Genomic DNA, 19,174 nt, shown 5'->3' with positions numbered 1-19,174 from the left:
GAGCGAGTACAATGCCTTGAGTTCGTTTGAACCTAAAAGTTGTGTTTCGTTCTCTACTTTCACGTCAAGCTTTTCTTAAAAAGCATATACTATACGTATAAATAGATTAGAAACTCATGCCTTTCTTGACATAAAGTGGTATCTTTATTTACCATTATTAGTTAAAGTATTTTATTAGTACTAATTAAAATTGTAATCCACGTTCTAATAACCTCGGTTATTTCCGGGTACTTTATGATATTGTCTAAGTACTAACCAAAATTCGTAAAGTGCTATAGCATATGTTCGACATTATTTATGAGAAGGCTTTGCGTGATTTGACTCGAATTAAATTATACATCCGTATATTAATTATCTATTACAGCTTTGTTTGGGTGGTGTATTAATTATTATTATTGTATTGTATTGCTATTTTAAATACGATGTGTATTTGATAGTTATTTGAATTTTATTATTTTATGTTATTGTTAAATGTATTATCAAGTAACAATGAAAAACTAATTTTATGTAACAATTGAACTTGTGTGATGAGATCGTTATCATATATTTCTGTTTTAACTCCTTCCTTTTACGGTTTTACCTTTTTTTTTTTTTTTTTTTTTTTTTGATTCCACCTAGCATTCGGTACCCGCATTGAAACCCGACTATATCCGAAATCGCGCCGGATAGAGCCTTTTCCGGGGGAAGTGCTCCCTACCAAGGATTTTTCATGGCACCTTATTTTGTCTTCATCATAGTTTAAGTTCCTCCTCCTTAGTACTCTTCCTCTACTTCTTATCACTGACTAGTTTTTCAAGTTCTGAATGGCTTATTAAAAAGTTGTTAATATTATTTGTTTTTGATTACTTTCATAATTAGGAGTTGCATGTATTTAGAGATTTAATAAGTATATTTACAGAGTCTATATAATTGGTGATAAGTAGAAAAAAAAGTCACTTAAATTATTTTCATTAGTAATGGTTGATATCTAATATTTACGATATTCAAGGGCATTACAGTAAACTCAGAGTTATTATACAATATGACACAACCAAATCAAACAATAAAAATGTCATTAAACCATTGCAATACAATATATTCAAACATTTTATCTATAATACAATACAATACGACATAGTATAAAGCAATACACTACGCAATGATAACAAGCATCCAACAAGTTTGAATGGATTTGCTAGATATTGTTTCATACTCCTTATTATATTGTATTGTGTATTGTGATGAATATATACATTGTCCGGATAAATTCTATCGTTTTCCATCATGAAATAATGTCATGCACCAACAATTTGAAGAATAAATTTACAATATTACATAAAAAGTATGATATGAGAAAGTTTTTATAGAAAATGATAGGGTAAAAAGTAAAATAAAATTATTAAATACTATACATAAGTAAGCAAGATGGGAGAAAAGCATAAGGTAATGACGCGATCACACCAAATTAGTCGTTACATAAAATGATCTTTTCATCTTTACATAACATGTTATACAATGGATTTAACAATACAATAAAAAATAATTACAATCAAAATAAACATTATATTTAAAGTAAGAATAGGATATAGTACAACACAAGAAGTAATAACCATCCAAAATAGGTAGATATTTTTCTTTTTTTTTATACGACAGACGTATCATGAATATTTTTCGAGGTATTTTCATTCTTACTCGAACTCTATCTGTCTTATTCCAATCGAACAAAAATAGTGTTAAAGTTTTGTACTGTATAATTTTTGGTTCTACATCTTTTCGTTTGAGAGAAACGTTTCATCATTTTAACGTGAAAGACAGATAGACAAGTTGTTATTACTCTAATTTCTTAAAATGAAAAGAATTTATTTTTCCCATTCTAAGATTCTACCTAATTTTAACTTCTTTTTTTTTTTGTTTGTACGGTAGTCTTTCTTTCCCCAAGGGCAGAAGGAGTTTGGAATGACTATCTCTCTCGTCCAGTCCACGAAAATGCCCCTTCCTTTAAGATGCTCTTTCCTTCTTTGTTCTTTTTTTTTCTCTATCTCTTTCTGTTTGTTGCTTACAATAAGGATTTCGGCGCTGCATATTTCTTTTCTGTTGTTTATGTTTAAATGTATTAGAATGGGCCATGTTAAATAGTCGCCTATCTGGCATGGGGATTTGCGTGAGCGGGACATAGATAGCCTCTTTGGCTTTATCCGGGCATATGTGATCTGCCCGAGGACGAAGAATTTCAAAAGGCCACTCATAAGAATAAGACGTTCAACTCCCTAAAACACGTGTAATTGAGAGAGTTGATTTAATGAAAAGATTAAAATATTTAGAATAAATAGATAGAGAGCGGGTAGCGGGAATCGAACCCGCACCGTTAGCTTGGAAGCAAACAAAAGTAGTAAGCACTAATGATGTATACTTATCTCTTAAATTGAACATATAAGTTATAAGTAATAGTGTAGTAGGGATCCCAAGCCTATATGAAACTAAGTAGGCGTTTGGCCATAGATATCAAAAACAAATTCATTTTTTTTTGGAATTTTTGAAGTTGGAGTTGTGTTTGGCCATAGTTTTTGAAATTGTAGTTTTTGGTGAAATGTAGTTGTAAAAAAGTAAAAAAGTGAAAAATTTTTGAAAAACAAATTTTTTGAGTTTTTGGTATTCCGGAATACAATTTCAAGTTGTATTCGGAATATTTTTGGCCAAACGCCCAAAAGTCAAAAGAGTGAAAAAAAATTCCGGAAAAAAGTGAATAATTTTTATGGCCAAACGGCACCTAAATTATCAACCACATAATTTCGAACGTCAAAGCCAAATATAATTCTAATTCTAAACTTAGAGAAAAAATGTCTCTTTTCCACAGCTGACACTATCACGTGCGTAGGGATCTAGTAGCTCAGTTGGTTAGCTACCTGAATTTTCACCTTGTTGGTGAGGATTAATCCCACATTGAATCCCCTTCCCCTACCCCCTATCTAATAATAATAATAATAATAATAATAATAATAATAATAATAATAATAATAATAATAATAATAATAATAATAATAATAATAATAATAATAATAATAATAATAATAATAATAATAATAATAAAAAAAAATAAAAAAATAATAAAAAAAGACACTATCACATGCATTAATCAGTAAATCACGAGTCGGAATAAATAAAAATTATGTGAGTTTGCCGTTGCTGGTCTTTTTACTTCTAATTTTGTCCTAATGGTATTCTTGGTCTACTTGTATTTTTGCTTGAAAACGTTTTATTTTTCATTTAACGTGAAAGAGTAATTGTAGGATAAGGAAAAAAGAATTTACTCGCAATTGATAATTACATTAACACAGTAAATGAATGACATGCGTTTGAACGTAGAGTTTTATAACCTAATTATGGTTAACTAATAATATTTCACATCAAACACTGATGCTGAGTAATTATTTTCATACCCAGTGTCAAATTTACCTAATTTGATGTTGTTGTGTAGTTCAAAATAACAAAAGAAAAATACTATCTATTTTATCTCATGTAACGATATTATTACTCCTCGGGCAGTCAAATTAAGTTTTTTCTTTGACTACAACTTTTCATTAGAGGTGTCAATATAGGGCGTGATCAACCCAACCCTAAAAAGATCAAAAGAATTAAATGAAATTAGGATGGGTTGATCGCTTTTAATTGAAGAAGCAAAATGGCAGGTAAACCTAATTTCAAAAGCAAGACATATGCAATACGTGCAATAAATTTTTAAGCTTTTTCGTCTTCGAAATAACATTTTCTAAGTGATTTTTGGTATAATTTGAACATGAAACTTTTGCAATATGAAATAGAATCTTCTACCACCGATTCTTGCGCAAATTCATATCATAGAAGGAAAAAAAATTAAGAGAACAAATATAAATTATTATTTTTTATCACTAATTCAGATCACGTTCAAAAGGAATTAAACATAATATAAATTCTAAGACTAAAAAGTATTACTCTAGTTTCTAATTTACAACCCAGTAGTAAGTACATTCTTTTTTTCTCATTACTTTTTATCTTTTTATTTAATTTACTTATATTTTTTTAAAAATTAATTAATTAATTATTCTTTCTCGCACACAAGTTAAAACCTTTAAAAGCGTGGCCAAGAGGCGAGAGCTTTTTACTTACATGTTACTAAAGAAATCCTGCTAATCCTACTTAAATAAAGAAAAAGTTGGATTGGTGATCTCTAATAGTTGCCTATATTAACAGGCTCTCTTTTCATACCTTAAAAGAAAACAGGAGGAGTAAGCGAAAACAGGAGTAAGCACTATAGCTAGATATCTTATACTAGTACTATTTTTAATATTATAATTAATAGTCTAGTAAGAAAGGGTCCCAAGCCTATAGATTAATCAAATTATCGACCACAAGATTTTGGTACGTCAAAACCAATGATAATTCTAATCTGGCTTCCGAGTAATATTTATAATATATATCCTTTTCAGCTCAAACATTATCACAGATACACATAAGTCAGGAACTAGAAAAGGAGCGACTATTAATACAACAAAGCTGAGCTAGTCTTGTTTGTGTGTAATAACAAAGATGAATGGAAAACAGTATCATTCTTCATTGAAAGGAGGAAGAATTAGAAGTCCCTATAGCCATGGCTTCTCTTCTTCTCAAATCCAAACTATTTCTTCCTTTTGTGAAACTCTCATTCCACCACTCCCACCTAGCAATGACAAGGCTCTTGATTCCTTCTTTACTTCTTCTGGCTCTCATCCTCCGCTCCCCAATGAGGTAAATTCTCTCTTTTCCCATGTTTTTTAAAACTTGACCTCCTTTTTTTAATAATCGTGGTGTCCTGGCTAAATTTATGTCCGTCTGGACTAATTTTACAGGATAGCTACTACCTTCCACGCAGGGTGGAGCTAAGTGGGTGGAAGGGTCATCCGAATACTTTTCAGTGAAAAATTACATTGTACTATATATAAGATTAAAATTAATTTTTATGTATATATAATATATGTTGAATCTCCTAACTTCTACGTGTTTTTAATTCTCTATATTTTGAACCCTTTTAAGTGAAATCTTGATTCTGCCACCGCTTCCACCAATAGCAGGTAGCAGGTAACTCTGTGCACCGAGACCTTATGATTATCTTCTCACTTCATTCACCACTAGGCCACGCTCTAGGGGCTAAACTTGACCCCTTTTTCCAAACAAGATTATTCTTTTGTATGATGGTCTTTTTCTGCTTCTTGAAAAGACCCTTTTTGCAAACAAAATTCTTCTTTTAATATAAAGATGGTCTTTTTTTTTTTATAAAGCCTTGTTCTTTGTTATCTTCCACTATTGTTTTGAGCTTTTTTTTTTTTTCTTAATAAAGCATGGGTTTTTGTCTCTTTGATATCTTCTACTATTGGACTGAGTGTATTTTTTTTGTCTTCTCTGTTGATATTCTGTTTTGATTGGTTGGTGAATAGGTTGCAGAACTACTAGTGAAGAGGAGCAAGCCAAAGGCATTATTCATAATAAAGATAGTTGTGTTTTTGTTATCAACAAGATTAGGGACTCTTCTACTTTGTGGTAAAATTTGCTTGGATAGGAGATGGCCCTTTGTTCACAACTTTTCTGAATTATCCTTAAAGCATAGAGAAACTCTTCTGCAAACATGGTCCAGAGAAAGTTTTCTCATTCCACTGAGAATTACTTTCGTATTGATCAAAATTATGTGTTTCTTCATATTCTTCTCTTGGGTAATGCTCCTCGCCGGCCTACATAATTACTCCTATTATACAAGTTTATAAAGTATGTTTAGTATCAGATCATGCTCATCATACGTTTTTTTTTTAAATATAATACCCCCTCCATTTCAATTAATTGCCGTGTTTCTCTTTTACACGCCCCTTAAGAAAATATTAATTAGGAGGGTTTTAAACTATTTACCCTTATTTATGTCTTAAGATATAGTCTCTCTTCATTGAATATTTACTGTCTATGTGCCATCTCCGTAACAATTACTATTAAGGATAAAATGAGAAAAAATAATTAATTTTGTCTTGAACTTCTAAAATGAGACAACTATTTTTAGAATTCACGACAAACAATTTCAGACGGAGCGAGTACTTGAAATTATTTGGCACTAGGAAAGAAAGAGTGTCTAAAAAGGATAAAATTAGTGATAAGCCTCAATTATTGGACTTCTTGTTGTTCATGAATGCATTATTGAATTTTTTATAATATATTGGAACTATTCTTGACTTTGGATATTTGTTGGTATGGACAGACTGAAGAAAATTGTAAAAATCCAACATGGGAAGCAATTGGCTATCATCCAGAGACAAGAGAGACCCCATGTGAAAACAATAAAGAAAGACCACTTGATAAAGGGATTGTGGAAACCATAAATGAGAGTGATGAAACTTTCAAAGAGTCATTATCCAAGAAAGGTCTACCTCTTATTGAGGACACAAAAGACAACACCTTTAGGATTAAATGTGATGTTGTGATTGTTGGTTCTGGATGTGGAGGAGGTGTTGCAGCTGGAATCCTTGCAAAATCAGGTCACAAAGTCGTCGTGCTCGAAAAAGGTCATTACTTTGTACCAGAAGATTATTCTGGTCTTGAAGGTCCTTCATTGAATGAACTATATGAGTCAGGTGCAATGCTTAGTACTCTTGATGGAGAGGTAATGGTTACGGCTGGAAAAACAGTTGGTGGTGGATCTGCTGTAAACTGGTCTGCATCTATTAAAACTCCAAATGATGTTCTCAATGACTGGTCTGCGAATCACAAGATTTCATGGTTTGCAACTTCTGAATATCAGTCTGCTATGGATGCAGTATGCAAACGGATTGGTGTAACAGAGAATTGCTTTGGGGAAGGATTTCAGAACCAAGTATTACGAAAAGGGTGTGAAAATCTTGGTTTGAAAGTGGAGAAAATACCAAGAAATTGTTCGGAGAATCATTATTGTGGTTCTTGTGGTTATGGTTGTAAAACAGGAGACAAGAAAGGGACTGATTCCACTTGGCTTGTTGATGCTGTTAATGCAGGCGCCGTTATCTTGACTGGATGCACTGCAGAAAGGTTCATACTGGAAGATAACATGGATGGGAAGATGAGAAAAAGATGCTTTGGGGTAATTGCTAATACTGAAAGCAAGCAGATCACTAAGAAGCTACATATTGAAGCTCGAACCACGATTTCTTCCTGTGGATCTCTCTTCACACCTCCCTTACTGATTTCCAGTGGACTGCAGAACAAGAACATCGGGACAAACCTCCATCTCCACCCTGTTCTTTTGGCGTGGGGATACTTCCCTGAATCCATGTCTGAAATCAAAGGGAAAAATTATGAGGGAGGAATAATGACATCCCTTCATAAGATGGTACCTGAAGAAACTAATGCACAGGCCATAATAGAAGCTACAGCTCTAGGACCTGCTACTTTCGCCAGCTTTTTTCCATGGACTTCTGGGCAGGATATGAAGGAGATGATGACAAAGTACTCGCGAACAGTCACTCTGTTAGCCTTGATAAGAGATCAAGGTTCAGGAGAAGTAAAGAAGGCAGGGAGGATAAAATACAGATTGGACGGAATTGATAAAGAGAATATCAAAGCTGGTTTAAGAAGGGCATTGAGGATACTGATTGCAGCAGGAGCTGTTGAAGTGGGAACATATCGAAGCGATGGACAGAAATTAAGTTGTAAAGGGATCAAGAATGAAGAGTTAGAAGAGTTTCTGGATACAGTTGGAGCTCCTGGAGGGGCAAGTTCTAAAGGAGAACACTGGGCAATTTATGCCTCTGCACATCAAATGGGAAGCTGTAGGATGGGGACAAATGAGGAAGACGGAGCAGTGGATGAAAATGGCGAATGTTGGGAAGCAAAAGGCTTATATGTATGCGATGGAAGTGTGCTTCCTACTGCAGTTGGTGTCAATCCGATGATCACTATACAGTCCACTGCTTATTGCATTGCCAAGAGAATAGCAGAGGCACTGCACAATGAAAAGCTAGATTCAGACATATGTAAATGAAATAAATGTGTATTTCGTACCTCAGAATAATTCTGTAACCTTACCTCGAAAATAAAAGTTACCATTTCCATTTCAATCAACTAGTCTCTCGGCACGTGCGTTGCGCGTGTACCCTTTTTCTAAGATTACAAAAGCTTTGAGAACACCACATAAAAACATGTCGGACTTGAGAGATCGTACATCTTGTTGCATACTTCTCTAATAAATCAAAGAACTTAATGAAATATTTGACCCGATGGAAGAATCCATTAAATATTTAGTTTTTTTTCTATCCATGAAGAAATTACTAAAAAGAAATACTTATTTTATTTTTCAAAATTGAGAATCTTCTAATTGGTTAATTATGTTCATGTATTTACATCTACATTGATACATATACCAGAGAGGAAGCGATACAATAACATAATCATAGCTAGAGAAGATTGGGCCAATTATATTAGGATCATAACTCAAGTAGAAGTAGGAATAAATTGCTAGCATGCTTTTTTGCAATTCAACTTTTGTCTCTCGACGTGGTATATGCATACATCAAATCAAATACTCAAAAATTTGAATTTTGTCAACAAATGGTGAAATATCGAACGAACATCATTTTGAGGCAACCGTATTTATATGCTATGAAATATGGCCCAGATATCATCTGGAATTCTGCAAATCAAATTTAGACGAAATAAAATGTTGGAAAAATATAAAGACTAATAAATATATGTACAATCTTAGGGTGTGTTCGGTATGGAGGAAAACATTTTTCAGAAAATGTTTTTCAATTTTCCCATGTTCGTTTGGTCAAAAATTTTGAAAAACATTTTCTTTAGGAAAACAAGTTCCTCAAAAATGGGGAAAATGACTTCCCTAATAAAAGTAGGGAAAACAAGTCTATAAGTGCATTCCACCAACCACCCAGCCCACCCCCAACCACTCCCACCACCCCACCCCTTCTCCCACACCACCCCCACGCCTACCCCTTCCACCCACGCCTGCCCCACCACTTGGCCAAAAAAAAAAAAAAAAATTTGATTTGAAAAAAAAGTTTTGATTTTTTTTTTATTTTTTGCACCACCCCACCCCACCCCCACCCGCATCGGACCCTAACCACCCTTGCCCCCGCCCCACCCCCCCAACCCCCACCCAAAAAAATTAATTTTGTTTTGAAAAAAAAGTTTTGAATTTTTTTGTTTTTTTGTTTTTTGCACCACCCCAACCCACTCCCCGCCCCACCCCCACGCCACCCACCCCGCCCCCCCCACCCCCACCCCAAAAAAAACTAATTTTGTTTTGAAAAAAAGTTTTGAATTTTTTTTTGTTTTTTGCACCACCCCACCCCCAGCCCTGCCCTACCCACCCTGCTCCCCCACCCCCCCCCCCAAAAAAATTAATTTTGTTTTGAAAAAAAAGTTTTGAATTTTTTTGTTTTTTGCACCACCCTGCCCCACCGCCACCCCACCCCCTCACAAAAAAAAATTAATTTTGTTTTGAAAAAAAGTTTTGAATTTTTTTTTTGTTTTGTTTTTTGCACCACCTCACCTCACCCCCCCCCCCCCCCCCCCCATAAAAAATTAATTTTGTTCTGAAAAAAAGGTTTTGAATTTTTGTACCACCCCACCCTTGCCCCACCTCCACCTCACCCACCCTGCCCCCACCCCTGCCCCAACCCTCCAAAAAAAAAAATTAATTTTGTTTTGAAAAAAAAATTTTGAATTTTTTTTTTTTTTGGGGTTTTTTGCCCCACCCCACCCCTCTTTCCTGACACCCTATCACCCCGTCCAAAAAAAATTGAGGGTGGGGGGTGGGTGGTTGTGGGGGTCGGTGTGGTATGGGTCCACACCCGGAGGGAGGGGGGATGTAGTGGTTTAGAAAATCCAAAAAAAAATTAAATACTTCAAAAAAAAAAAATTGGGCGTGGGGTGGGGTTGGGGGTGGGGGTGGAGTTGTGGGGCTTGGGTGGGTATTTTCCTGAAAATGTTTTCTACCAACCAAACGAACATGAGAAAATAAGTAAGAAATTCACTTATTTTCCGCTACCCAAACGAACATGAGAAAATCAGTAGAAATTTACTTATTTTCCAAGAACACATTTTCCAGGAAAACATTTTCCTTCATACCGAACACACCCTTAGTTATCATTGCTCTGCATATAACTTCCCCCGCGTCATGAATTTTCCTTGACTTTGAGCTTCGCCTTAGCTGATTCTAACTCCATCGCATTTTTGTGAAGCAAAGCTTGTTCCCCTCCGCTTCTTTCCTCTCATGAACTAACAACTTTATAATACAGAGAAGTGCATCTGTTGGTTTTCTTGGATTGATGAGATAATTCATTAACATGATTGCCGTTATAATTTGTTTGAATAATAATAGCTCTACTCATTACACTTTGAAAGGTTACAATTTTTAATATGGCAAAATACATCAAATCACCCCAAAACTATACCCAAGATGTCGATATCACACTTAAACTATACAAGCGACCTATTACACACCTAAACATCTTAAAAGTGAATTAAATTACCCTTCCACAGACCAAAACCCCTAATTACTGAAGGGCGTCGGCAACACTCGCCCTTGGGTGATGCCACATATTAAATGAACTGATTTATTTTCTAATCACACCATTATAATATATTTAATATAATAAATCCATTTTAATACCCAAACCCATTTTTAACACCCCATACCCATTTTTAATACCCCAAACCCGTTTCAATCACCCAAACCCACATCAGACGTCCAAATCGTAATTGAAGAAAACCAAACGACACCACAAACAACAAATCGTTCAATATTGGTCCTAAATCATTTTTTTTTAGTTTACCTGCTCAATATTGTCAGATTTCATAGAGTTTTTTAGTTTTTCTTCATCTTAAATCTATAATCGAAGTGTTGCTAATTTTTTGAACTTGGACGATTCGAAGTTGGCTTTTTTGTTGACGTTTGGAGGACAACCATCGTCTGTGTTACTAAAAGGTTAGTCCCTTGTCTCATTTTGTTTCTATATTGTGCGATTAGAACTAGGGTTTTTTTGCGTCTTTAATTATTCTGCAAATTTACAGTGTAATTGATTGGGTAAATGCTTGAATATGTAAAAATTAATTGTTGTGGCATGTGTTGTTGTCGATTTGGTTGTTGTCAAGTGTTTGACTATGAAATTGAAGTATTTGTACTGTTTTCAGGTTGAAATATGTCTTATGAACTGATTACTTTGCGATTTTACCATGGTGGGAATTTAACGACTGGCAAAAATCCCTACGTTGGTGGACAAGTAACTGAACTTACACGTATGGATTTATATAGGTTTTGTTACTTTGAATTGCTTGATTGTGTGAAAGAATTAGGGTATGACCCTGGTAAATGCACCATTTATCTTAAATTTGTTGATAGTGTGGTATTGGTAGAAATCAAATGTGATAGGGATATAACCCTAGTTGCTACATGTTTGGGGGATGAGGATATTTTGGAGGCTTTTGTGTGTCACATAGTTGAAGAGCCCCTAGTGGTCCCACCCATATTAGAATATGTAACCCATGTGGAGGGGGAAAGTGGTGTTTTCTTTGATAAAGTGACTGGTCAAGACATTGGGGGTAGTGGTGTTGCATCTTTTAATGCCTTTGATGCTGATTTAGAGCCATTTAATGAACCTCCTTTTGAACCAACTCAAAATACTGCCCCTCTCCAACCTAATCCTCCAACTTCTGCCCCTTGTACTCCTCCAACTGTTGACAATACTGAATCAAATCCTGCTCCTAATACTAATGCTGCTGCATCAAATCCTTCCCCTAATACTACTACTGAACCAAATCCTACCCCCAACACTACTGCTACTGCATCAAATCCTGTCCCTACTACTACTAATGAACCTATTCCTGTCCCTCATACCACTGCTGAATCAAATCATGCCCCTCATACTACTGCTGAATCAGATTATGCCCCTCATACTACTGTTGAATCTTCACAAACTAGGGTTGTCCCTGATTTTTTTAAAACTGGTAGTGATTTAGATTCATACCTAGATAGATTGTTTAATGAAGGAGAAGTACATAGTGAGAGTGATGTAGATGAGAAGCTAAGGGGTTTTAGGGAGGAAAAGAGAGCTGGAAAAAGAAAAAGAAGGAAGAGGGGTGAAAGAGCTCCTGTCCCTGAACATGTTAAGTTAGGTTCAGGACCAAAAGGGCCAGATGTGGGGTATGATGAATGCGAAGGTGGTAATAGAGACACCATCGAAGGTAAGTTGGCTGGTGATGAGCCTTATTACCCCTCAGATGAAGGCGCCGATTTTGAGGCGATCCGGATGACATATCGATGATGATGAAGGAGTAGTTGAACAGAGAGTAAAAGCAAAAAGAAGGAAGGTGACAAACAGAGTTGTGTTTGATAAAACCTCCAAGAAAATAATGTGGGAAACAGGCCTCCAATTTGAAATTGTTAATGAATTTAGAACTGCAGTTACCAAGTATGCAATCCATGAGCATGTTGCCATTGAAAAATATATTAATGAACCTACAAGGGTAAGGGTTTGGTGTGTAGAGGGTTGTCCTTGGCTTTTATTTGCTAGTCTTGACTCTAGGACTAACAACTTTGTGGTGAAGAACTATAATCCAATTCACAAGTGTGACCCTACCAATAGGAACAAGCTTTGCAATACCAAATTCTTATCTAGTCACTATAATGAGAGAATAAAGGAACAACCAAACATTAGGATTTTTGAGTTTCAGCAGCTCATTAAGAAGGAGTTGGATCTGTATTTTGGTAGAACTGTGTGTAGAAGAGAAAGAAACATGGTTTTAGCTGAGTTGATGGGTGACCATGTTTTGGAGTTGGGGAGGATTTTAGATTATAGGGATGAGTCGTTAAGATCAAATCCAGGTAGTACATGTGTAGTTAGGCTTAGTGATGAGACATTTGAAGATGGAAAAAAATGTTTAGAGGATTCTACATATGTTTTGATGCAATGAAGAAGTCATACTTAGGCGGTTGTAGGAAGTGCATTGGTTTGGATGGTTGCTTTTTAAAGGGAATCTCAAAAGGTCAATTACTTGTTCTTTTTTGTAAAGATGGAAACAATCGAGATGATGCCACGCGCTCCGGCGGTAGTTGAGGTTGAGAACAAGCACAATTGGACTTGGTTTATTAGAATTTTAAAGGAAGATCTTCAGCTGGGAGATGGGACAGACATTGTTGTTATAACAGATATCCAAAAGGTAAGATTTAAGTGTTGAATTCACTCCATTTCATAACTCTTTACACTGATGTTCTTTTACTTTACTAACTACCTATTTTTTATTCCTCACAGGGTCTTGAAAGTGCCATAAAAGAGCAGCTGCCCAATGTTGAACATAGAATGTGCGCTAGGCATGTTTTAGCCAATTGGTCCTAAAAATATAGAGGCCTTGAGAGGAAGAATTGCTTCTGGAGTTGTGCAAAGTCAACTTTTGAGTCTCGGTTGAATGAGAACTTAGACTACATGAAACTGTTAGGAGAAGAATGTCTTGATAAGTTGATGTACTACAACCCTGAAACGTGAGGCAAGGTTTACATGAAATATACCATAAAGTGTGACATTATAGACAACAACATGGCTGAATGTTTCAGACTTTTGAATCTTGGGCCGCAAGGCATAAAAAAGCGTAATAACTATACTTGAAGAAATAAGAGTCAAAATGATGAAGAGAGCAGGACAGATGAGGGAGTTTTGTGACAGTTGGATACATGACATTTCTCCAATGGCATTGAAAGTTCTGACAGATCACACTGCGAGGTCTATGAAATGCAGTATTGAGTGGAATTCTGATACAGGGTATGAGGTTCTTAAAGGTCATTCAGACATGTTGTGGATCTGCCTAGACAAACTTGTTCTTGTAGAGCATGGATGTTCAAAGGCATCCCATGTCCTCATGCAATTCTTTGCTTTCACCACAAGAGGTTGAACCCAATGGATTACATTTCTCAGTGGTATTCTAGAGATACCTATATGAAGACATATAGCTACTTTATTCAACCAGTTCTGAACTTGAAGATGTGGCCACCATCTACAAATCCTACTGTTATACCACCTGAAGTGAGAAAGATGCTAGGCAGGCCTAAGACAACAAGGAGGAAAGAGGCAAGTGAACTTAAAAAAAACAGGAACTCTCCAAAAGGGGGGTTGAAATGACATGCAGCAAGTGCCAAACCCCAGGTCACAATAAAAGGAGATGTTTTAGAGAGCCTACAACTGCTGGCCCAAGTGCAAGTGCTTCTGCTGGCCCAAGTTCAATTGCTAGCCCAAGTTCAACTTTTGGCCCAAGAAAGGCACCTGCTCCAACTGGTAGAGGAAGGGGTAGGCCAAAGGGATCAACTGAAAAGGTAAATAATTTCACCTACTTCATGTATAATTTAGTGCTGAATTAGTTGCCAATATTTTGGTATAATTTGTAGAGTGTTGCTACTAATAGGCCAAAGATGGTTGGAATGGGAGTGTTGCACACACAAAGTGGAGCAACTATCATCAATGTAAGACTGTTCTATGTTTAACAATTAAATATCATTTTCTGAAATTTAGTAACAAGTAGTTCTATTCATTTGAGCAGCCTGGATTGCCTACTCAAAGGTTTAGAAACATCAAGTCAAGTGCGATTGTCAACGGAGAACTAAGACAGACAAAGCAAGTGGTGGTGTGAAATGGCAAGGAAGACAAGCTATGACCTCCGGGCAGGCTTCAACAAAGAAGGGACAAAAAGCGAGAGTCAAACCGGGGCCCAAGGCCGTACAAATGAGCCAAGGAAGTACCACTGCCTTGTGAAATTGTCTAAGTAGTGACTGTATTGTGAATTTGACTATTCTGGCTTTAGTTTATGTATCTACTGGTATAGTTTAAGACTATGTTTTAGGCAGCTATGACTGCTTTGTGAATTTCTCTATCTATTTGTTTTTTTAATACTTTGTTGTGGCAGCTGTGACTGCATTTGGTTGGGGTTAACTATAGGCAAAATACATCAAATCTACTTTTTGGGTACAATTTAAGGGTGATTTGATGTATTTTGCCTTAACTATATGTGGTGGTTCGGTAGATATGACTACATTTAAGTCTGTTTTGGGCAGCTGTGATTGCACTTGAATTGGCAACTGTGACTGCATTTAACATTAGTTCTTGTCTATGTAAAGTCACTCTCTTTTAATCAATGGTTATGCAGCTGTGACTGCATTTAACGTTAGTTCTAATCTGTTTTGCAATGTCTAATATGTTTTGAATTTATGTCCAGCCTCGTATCTTTATGGCAATTTTGTTAGATTTTATTGTTGGCAGTTTTGTTAGCCTTTATTATTGGGTTGAATGGCACTGATTTTGTCCAGTTTTGGTCAAGTCTTGGTACACTTTTTGAAGTCCTTGTAATCTGTTTTTCGAATTCATTTCTGGTTAAGTTTTTGACCACTTCCATTGGCTTCTTTAAGTAAGGTGGTTGGTGATTAATGCTTCACCCATTCACTACTCAATTCTTATTAAATCATAGTTCTTTCACTACTTCTCATTGCAACCCCTCAAACCAAAAATGACTACCATCCTAACAACATTTGAGAAGTAGTTAACGAAATCATACGTTGACAAGAATGACTTCATATTTCCTTCCCATACTTTCCAATTCCTTCCAAAACATGACTGTGAAGCGGTTGTTCTTCACAATGCTCACGCCTACTATATGCAATATAAAGTGAGTGCATATAAGAGTCTTTTCCAAGGATGGAAGGCGTTTGTTGATGACAACGGACCACAAAGAGGAGATGTTTTGGAATTTCAAGCTTGCGAGGTCGATGGGCGCATATGCTTCTTCGTTAATAAGTAGGCACCAGAGATCGTAATTATAGAATAGGTCTCTTTATTTCTTTTCATGTTTTATGCCTTCGATTAATGAAAGTTCTTTCAATGTTAAATGAAATTTCTTATTGTTTTATGCCTTATACTTACTAATTTTGCAAAGCAATTGCACAAGACTAAGAATTGCACAACAACAACATTACAGCCAACATTGCCAATTCATTACACAAAATAAGAGTAGGGGGTCCATTTCAAAAGTGCAATTGCCAATTCATTCCACAAAATGCCAACACTAACAAGTTCTTTACAACACTAACAAGTGTAACTCCCTTAACAATATGCCAAAAGCACCAAAACTTACCACTACAAAATAACCCCTAATAAAATGCCAAACTACAAGAAGTGCTTAGGGCAACTTCATTGAAACACCTCTAAAAAACATGTTTTGAAACAAAAAACTTACTACTACAATACAAATACACAATAAGGAAATCGAAAGAACTTTCTCCCTTTTCTTGGACTTAGCCAACTTGCTCTTCCACTTCTTCTCTTTTTCCTTCATCTTCTTAATGTCTTCTCCAAAATTTTCTAGTTGAATCTCTATGTTGTTCATATCAATTTTGCTTTCCACAGAGTTTGTTGACGGAGAAGGCTTGTAATCATCTTTTCCAAAAGCCTCCAATGATGCTTCAAGTTCACCAATTCTTCCCACCAATTTAGGAATAACAAATTTGGATCTTCGATCAATGTCAGCATCCTTCCAAAGATAAAAATCACATGATCTAACACCCTAAAATGTAATAAAATCAAGAAAAAAAATCAGTCTTTCAACTCTTCAAAATTCAATATTTGAAATCAAATTCACTTCTTCAAAGTTCAAATTTTGAAATAAATTTCACTTACACCATAATATGGACAACTCCAATATCTTCTACCAGGGTTCCTTGGGGTCCAAGAAGTCAATAATGACAAAAGAAATCCATGTTTGCATCGCACATCCTTCAACTCATGATCATCCTCTTGCTTACAAAACTTACTCAAGCCTATTTTAGCCATTGTATAACAATCTTTACCAGAAAGAAGAAAAAAAAACAAAAAGCAAATTAAGTAGTGCTCCATACGAAAGATTACAGACAAATGCAAAAAAAATGTGAATCCAAGCGATTCTTACAACTGAGAAATACAACAATACTTGAGCTTATACAGTAGAACAAGCTAAATAAAGTTGAATTTAGTTACCTTTGATTCAAAACAACTTGGGTTGAGCTTCGATTTGGGCTTGTTCTTCATCAATTTAGGAGAGTTAGGGTTCTAAATGTTTAGGTCAGGTATGGGTAAATGTGGGTGGGTGAAAATTTGGACTTAACCGTTGGGATTATTAATTGGAGTTGTTTAATTGATTTTCCCTTTTTTTTTAAAAAAAATTTAACGGCCCTTTTTTTTCCAGCTCCAACGCGCTCAAAAATGTGGACAAATACGCGCCTTGGTTTTGGTCTGTGGAGGGGTAATTTAATTCACTTTTAAGATGTTAAGGTGTGTAATAGGTCGCCTGTATAGTTTAGGTGTAATATCGATATTTTGGGTATAGTTTAAGGGTGATTTGATGTATTTTGCCTTTTTAATATAGTAAAAGCTAAACATCATTAGTATCCATTACTCAAAAGAAATAAATTGCTTTAATTATATAAGCTTAGTGCTTAGATACATTGTACTCGAGAAAATCAAAAGCCTCTCCAGCTGACTATCTTAATATCTCAGGTTTGATTTTTTTTATTTAACTTTTTATTTTCGAAACTTTTTATTAGGATGTATATTTACATTTTTATACAAAGATGTTTTTGGAGTTGTAGTTGATTCAAGGACAAAAATGACTTCTAAGTTTTATATGGATGTTCTTATATGATTGAGCACTCCCTTTTTGTGGCAGATATAATTTAAACAATGAATAAATATTTGACACAAAGAAGGTACTCTAGAAGTGATATGAAATGGCAATATATTATGCATTTATCAATACATAGAATATGAAAAGATTGTGAAACAATGACTTTAATAGCCAATGGAAGCTCAAAAGAGCAATCAGATCAAAAACGTGGAATTCAATTATAGAAAATGAATAGAAATTTATTTCTGATTTGATTCAATGCAGTTTAAAATTCATTACTGCTCCAGAAAAGTTTGATTCAACTTTCATGTAATTGAAATATTACTTCTTAATATTTAATGAATTAGATATTTTATTGCATTGCACGTGTATTCCATGCTAATTAGTACAAACTTCGTAAAATATTAGAAATAATATTTGAATAAGTGTGATGAATTGCACTAAATTAGAAAGGGAAGAATGCATGCTCAAATTGACGAATAGTGAGCTTATACAATTGGTATTCATTACTGTCGCAAAGTACTATCTTACCAGAAGTTAGTATCAAGTGAAGTTGAAATGATACCCTTCAAGAGAGAAAAGAAAAAATTCTTAGCATTGTTTTTTCTATTACTTCGGTCACTAATACTATAGTCTGTTGTTGTACACAGTCAACAAATTGTATAATTTTTTCTTATGCAGTTTTTTTAATATATCAGATATTCAGTTTATCTGAGATTTCAACAACATATAATTTAAATGTGAATATGAGAAACACCACCTATGGTCACAAATTCTTCACGTCTTAAAGTTTTTGCCTTGTCTTTAAGAAATTGTAATCTCCTTCTTTTTACAACAGCATACATATTAAGAAGTTCTCGTCGAATGAAAGTAGTATTTCGTAGAAGTTGTACGGAAATTCGATTAACATTTGTCTTTATTATGATGGCTAGTAGATTATTGTCCGATTATTGTCCTAAATTTCATGGTGTACACCTACAAAAAAAGGTAATAGTTATTTGTTATAGATATACTTAATAATTATCGACATAAGTTGCAGGTATACGTACCCTTGATTTATCCGATTTAAACTTGTGAGTCTTTTCATCTATAAATTTGATTGAAAATATTAATTGAGTTGTGTGTGTGTGTGTATATAATCGTATTGTAAAACATAATACAATAATAAGTCAATATCGATGTGTTTTGTGCGAGCATGCAACACCAAATTAGAGAAATTAAATTCAAATTTTAAATCAAGCCTTCTAAAATGTATCACCTTCTCAAGTTCTTCTTCTCCACGCAGTCCATCCACCATTTTCTTCTCGACTTCTTATTCTTCGCCACGCAGTCCATCCACCATTTTTGGTTCCATTTTTCTGATCGTTCACTCTTTTATAGAAAATAGTCTTGAAAGGTGTGTCAAATTGTGGTAATAACTTATAAGAGAAGGTGAAAAAATTGTAGAAAAGTAAAGGGAAAATACATAAAAACCCCCCAACGTATACTCGGATTAATTATGACACACCCAATCTTTACGGGC

The 19,174-nt window shown here is 34.9% G+C and overlaps 1 protein-coding gene across 1 annotated transcript; it reads left to right on the top strand.

Moving 5' to 3' along the window:
• The first annotated feature begins 4,434 nt into the window (after nucleotides 1–4,434).
• Nucleotides 4,435–8,060, top strand: LOC132042599 (long-chain-alcohol oxidase FAO2-like). The gene is made up of 3 exons (XM_059433125.1): nucleotides 4,435–4,740; nucleotides 5,427–5,699; nucleotides 6,230–8,060. The coding sequence occupies exons 1-3, from the start codon at nucleotides 4,543–4,545 to the stop codon at nucleotides 7,982–7,984; spliced, it is 2,226 nt and encodes a 741-aa protein (XP_059289108.1). The 5' UTR covers nucleotides 4,435–4,542; the 3' UTR covers nucleotides 7,985–8,060.
• Nucleotides 8,061–19,174: the final 11,114 nt, after the last annotated feature.

Source organism: Lycium ferocissimum, unplaced genomic scaffold (genome assembly GCF_029784015.1).
Source record: "Lycium ferocissimum isolate CSIRO_LF1 unplaced genomic scaffold, AGI_CSIRO_Lferr_CH_V1 ctg1649, whole genome shotgun sequence".
Classification (NCBI taxonomy): Eukaryota; Viridiplantae; Streptophyta; class Magnoliopsida; order Solanales; family Solanaceae; genus Lycium; species Lycium ferocissimum.
This window is presented reverse-complemented; position numbering and strand designations above follow the sequence as displayed.

Bases quoted from the DNA above. Each gene is read 5' to 3' on its own strand.
- LOC132042599 (XM_059433125.1), top strand. From the start codon at position 4,543: ATGAATGGAAAACAGTATCATTCTTCATTGAAAGGAGGAAGAATTAGA. The intron at 4,741-5,426 runs GTAAATTCTCTC...GTTGGTGAATAG, and splicing joins ATCCTCCGCTCCCCAATGAG to GTTGCAGAACTACTAGTGAA. The intron at 5,700-6,229 runs GTAATGCTCCTC...TGGTATGGACAG, and splicing joins TCTTCATATTCTTCTCTTGG to ACTGAAGAAAATTGTAAAAA.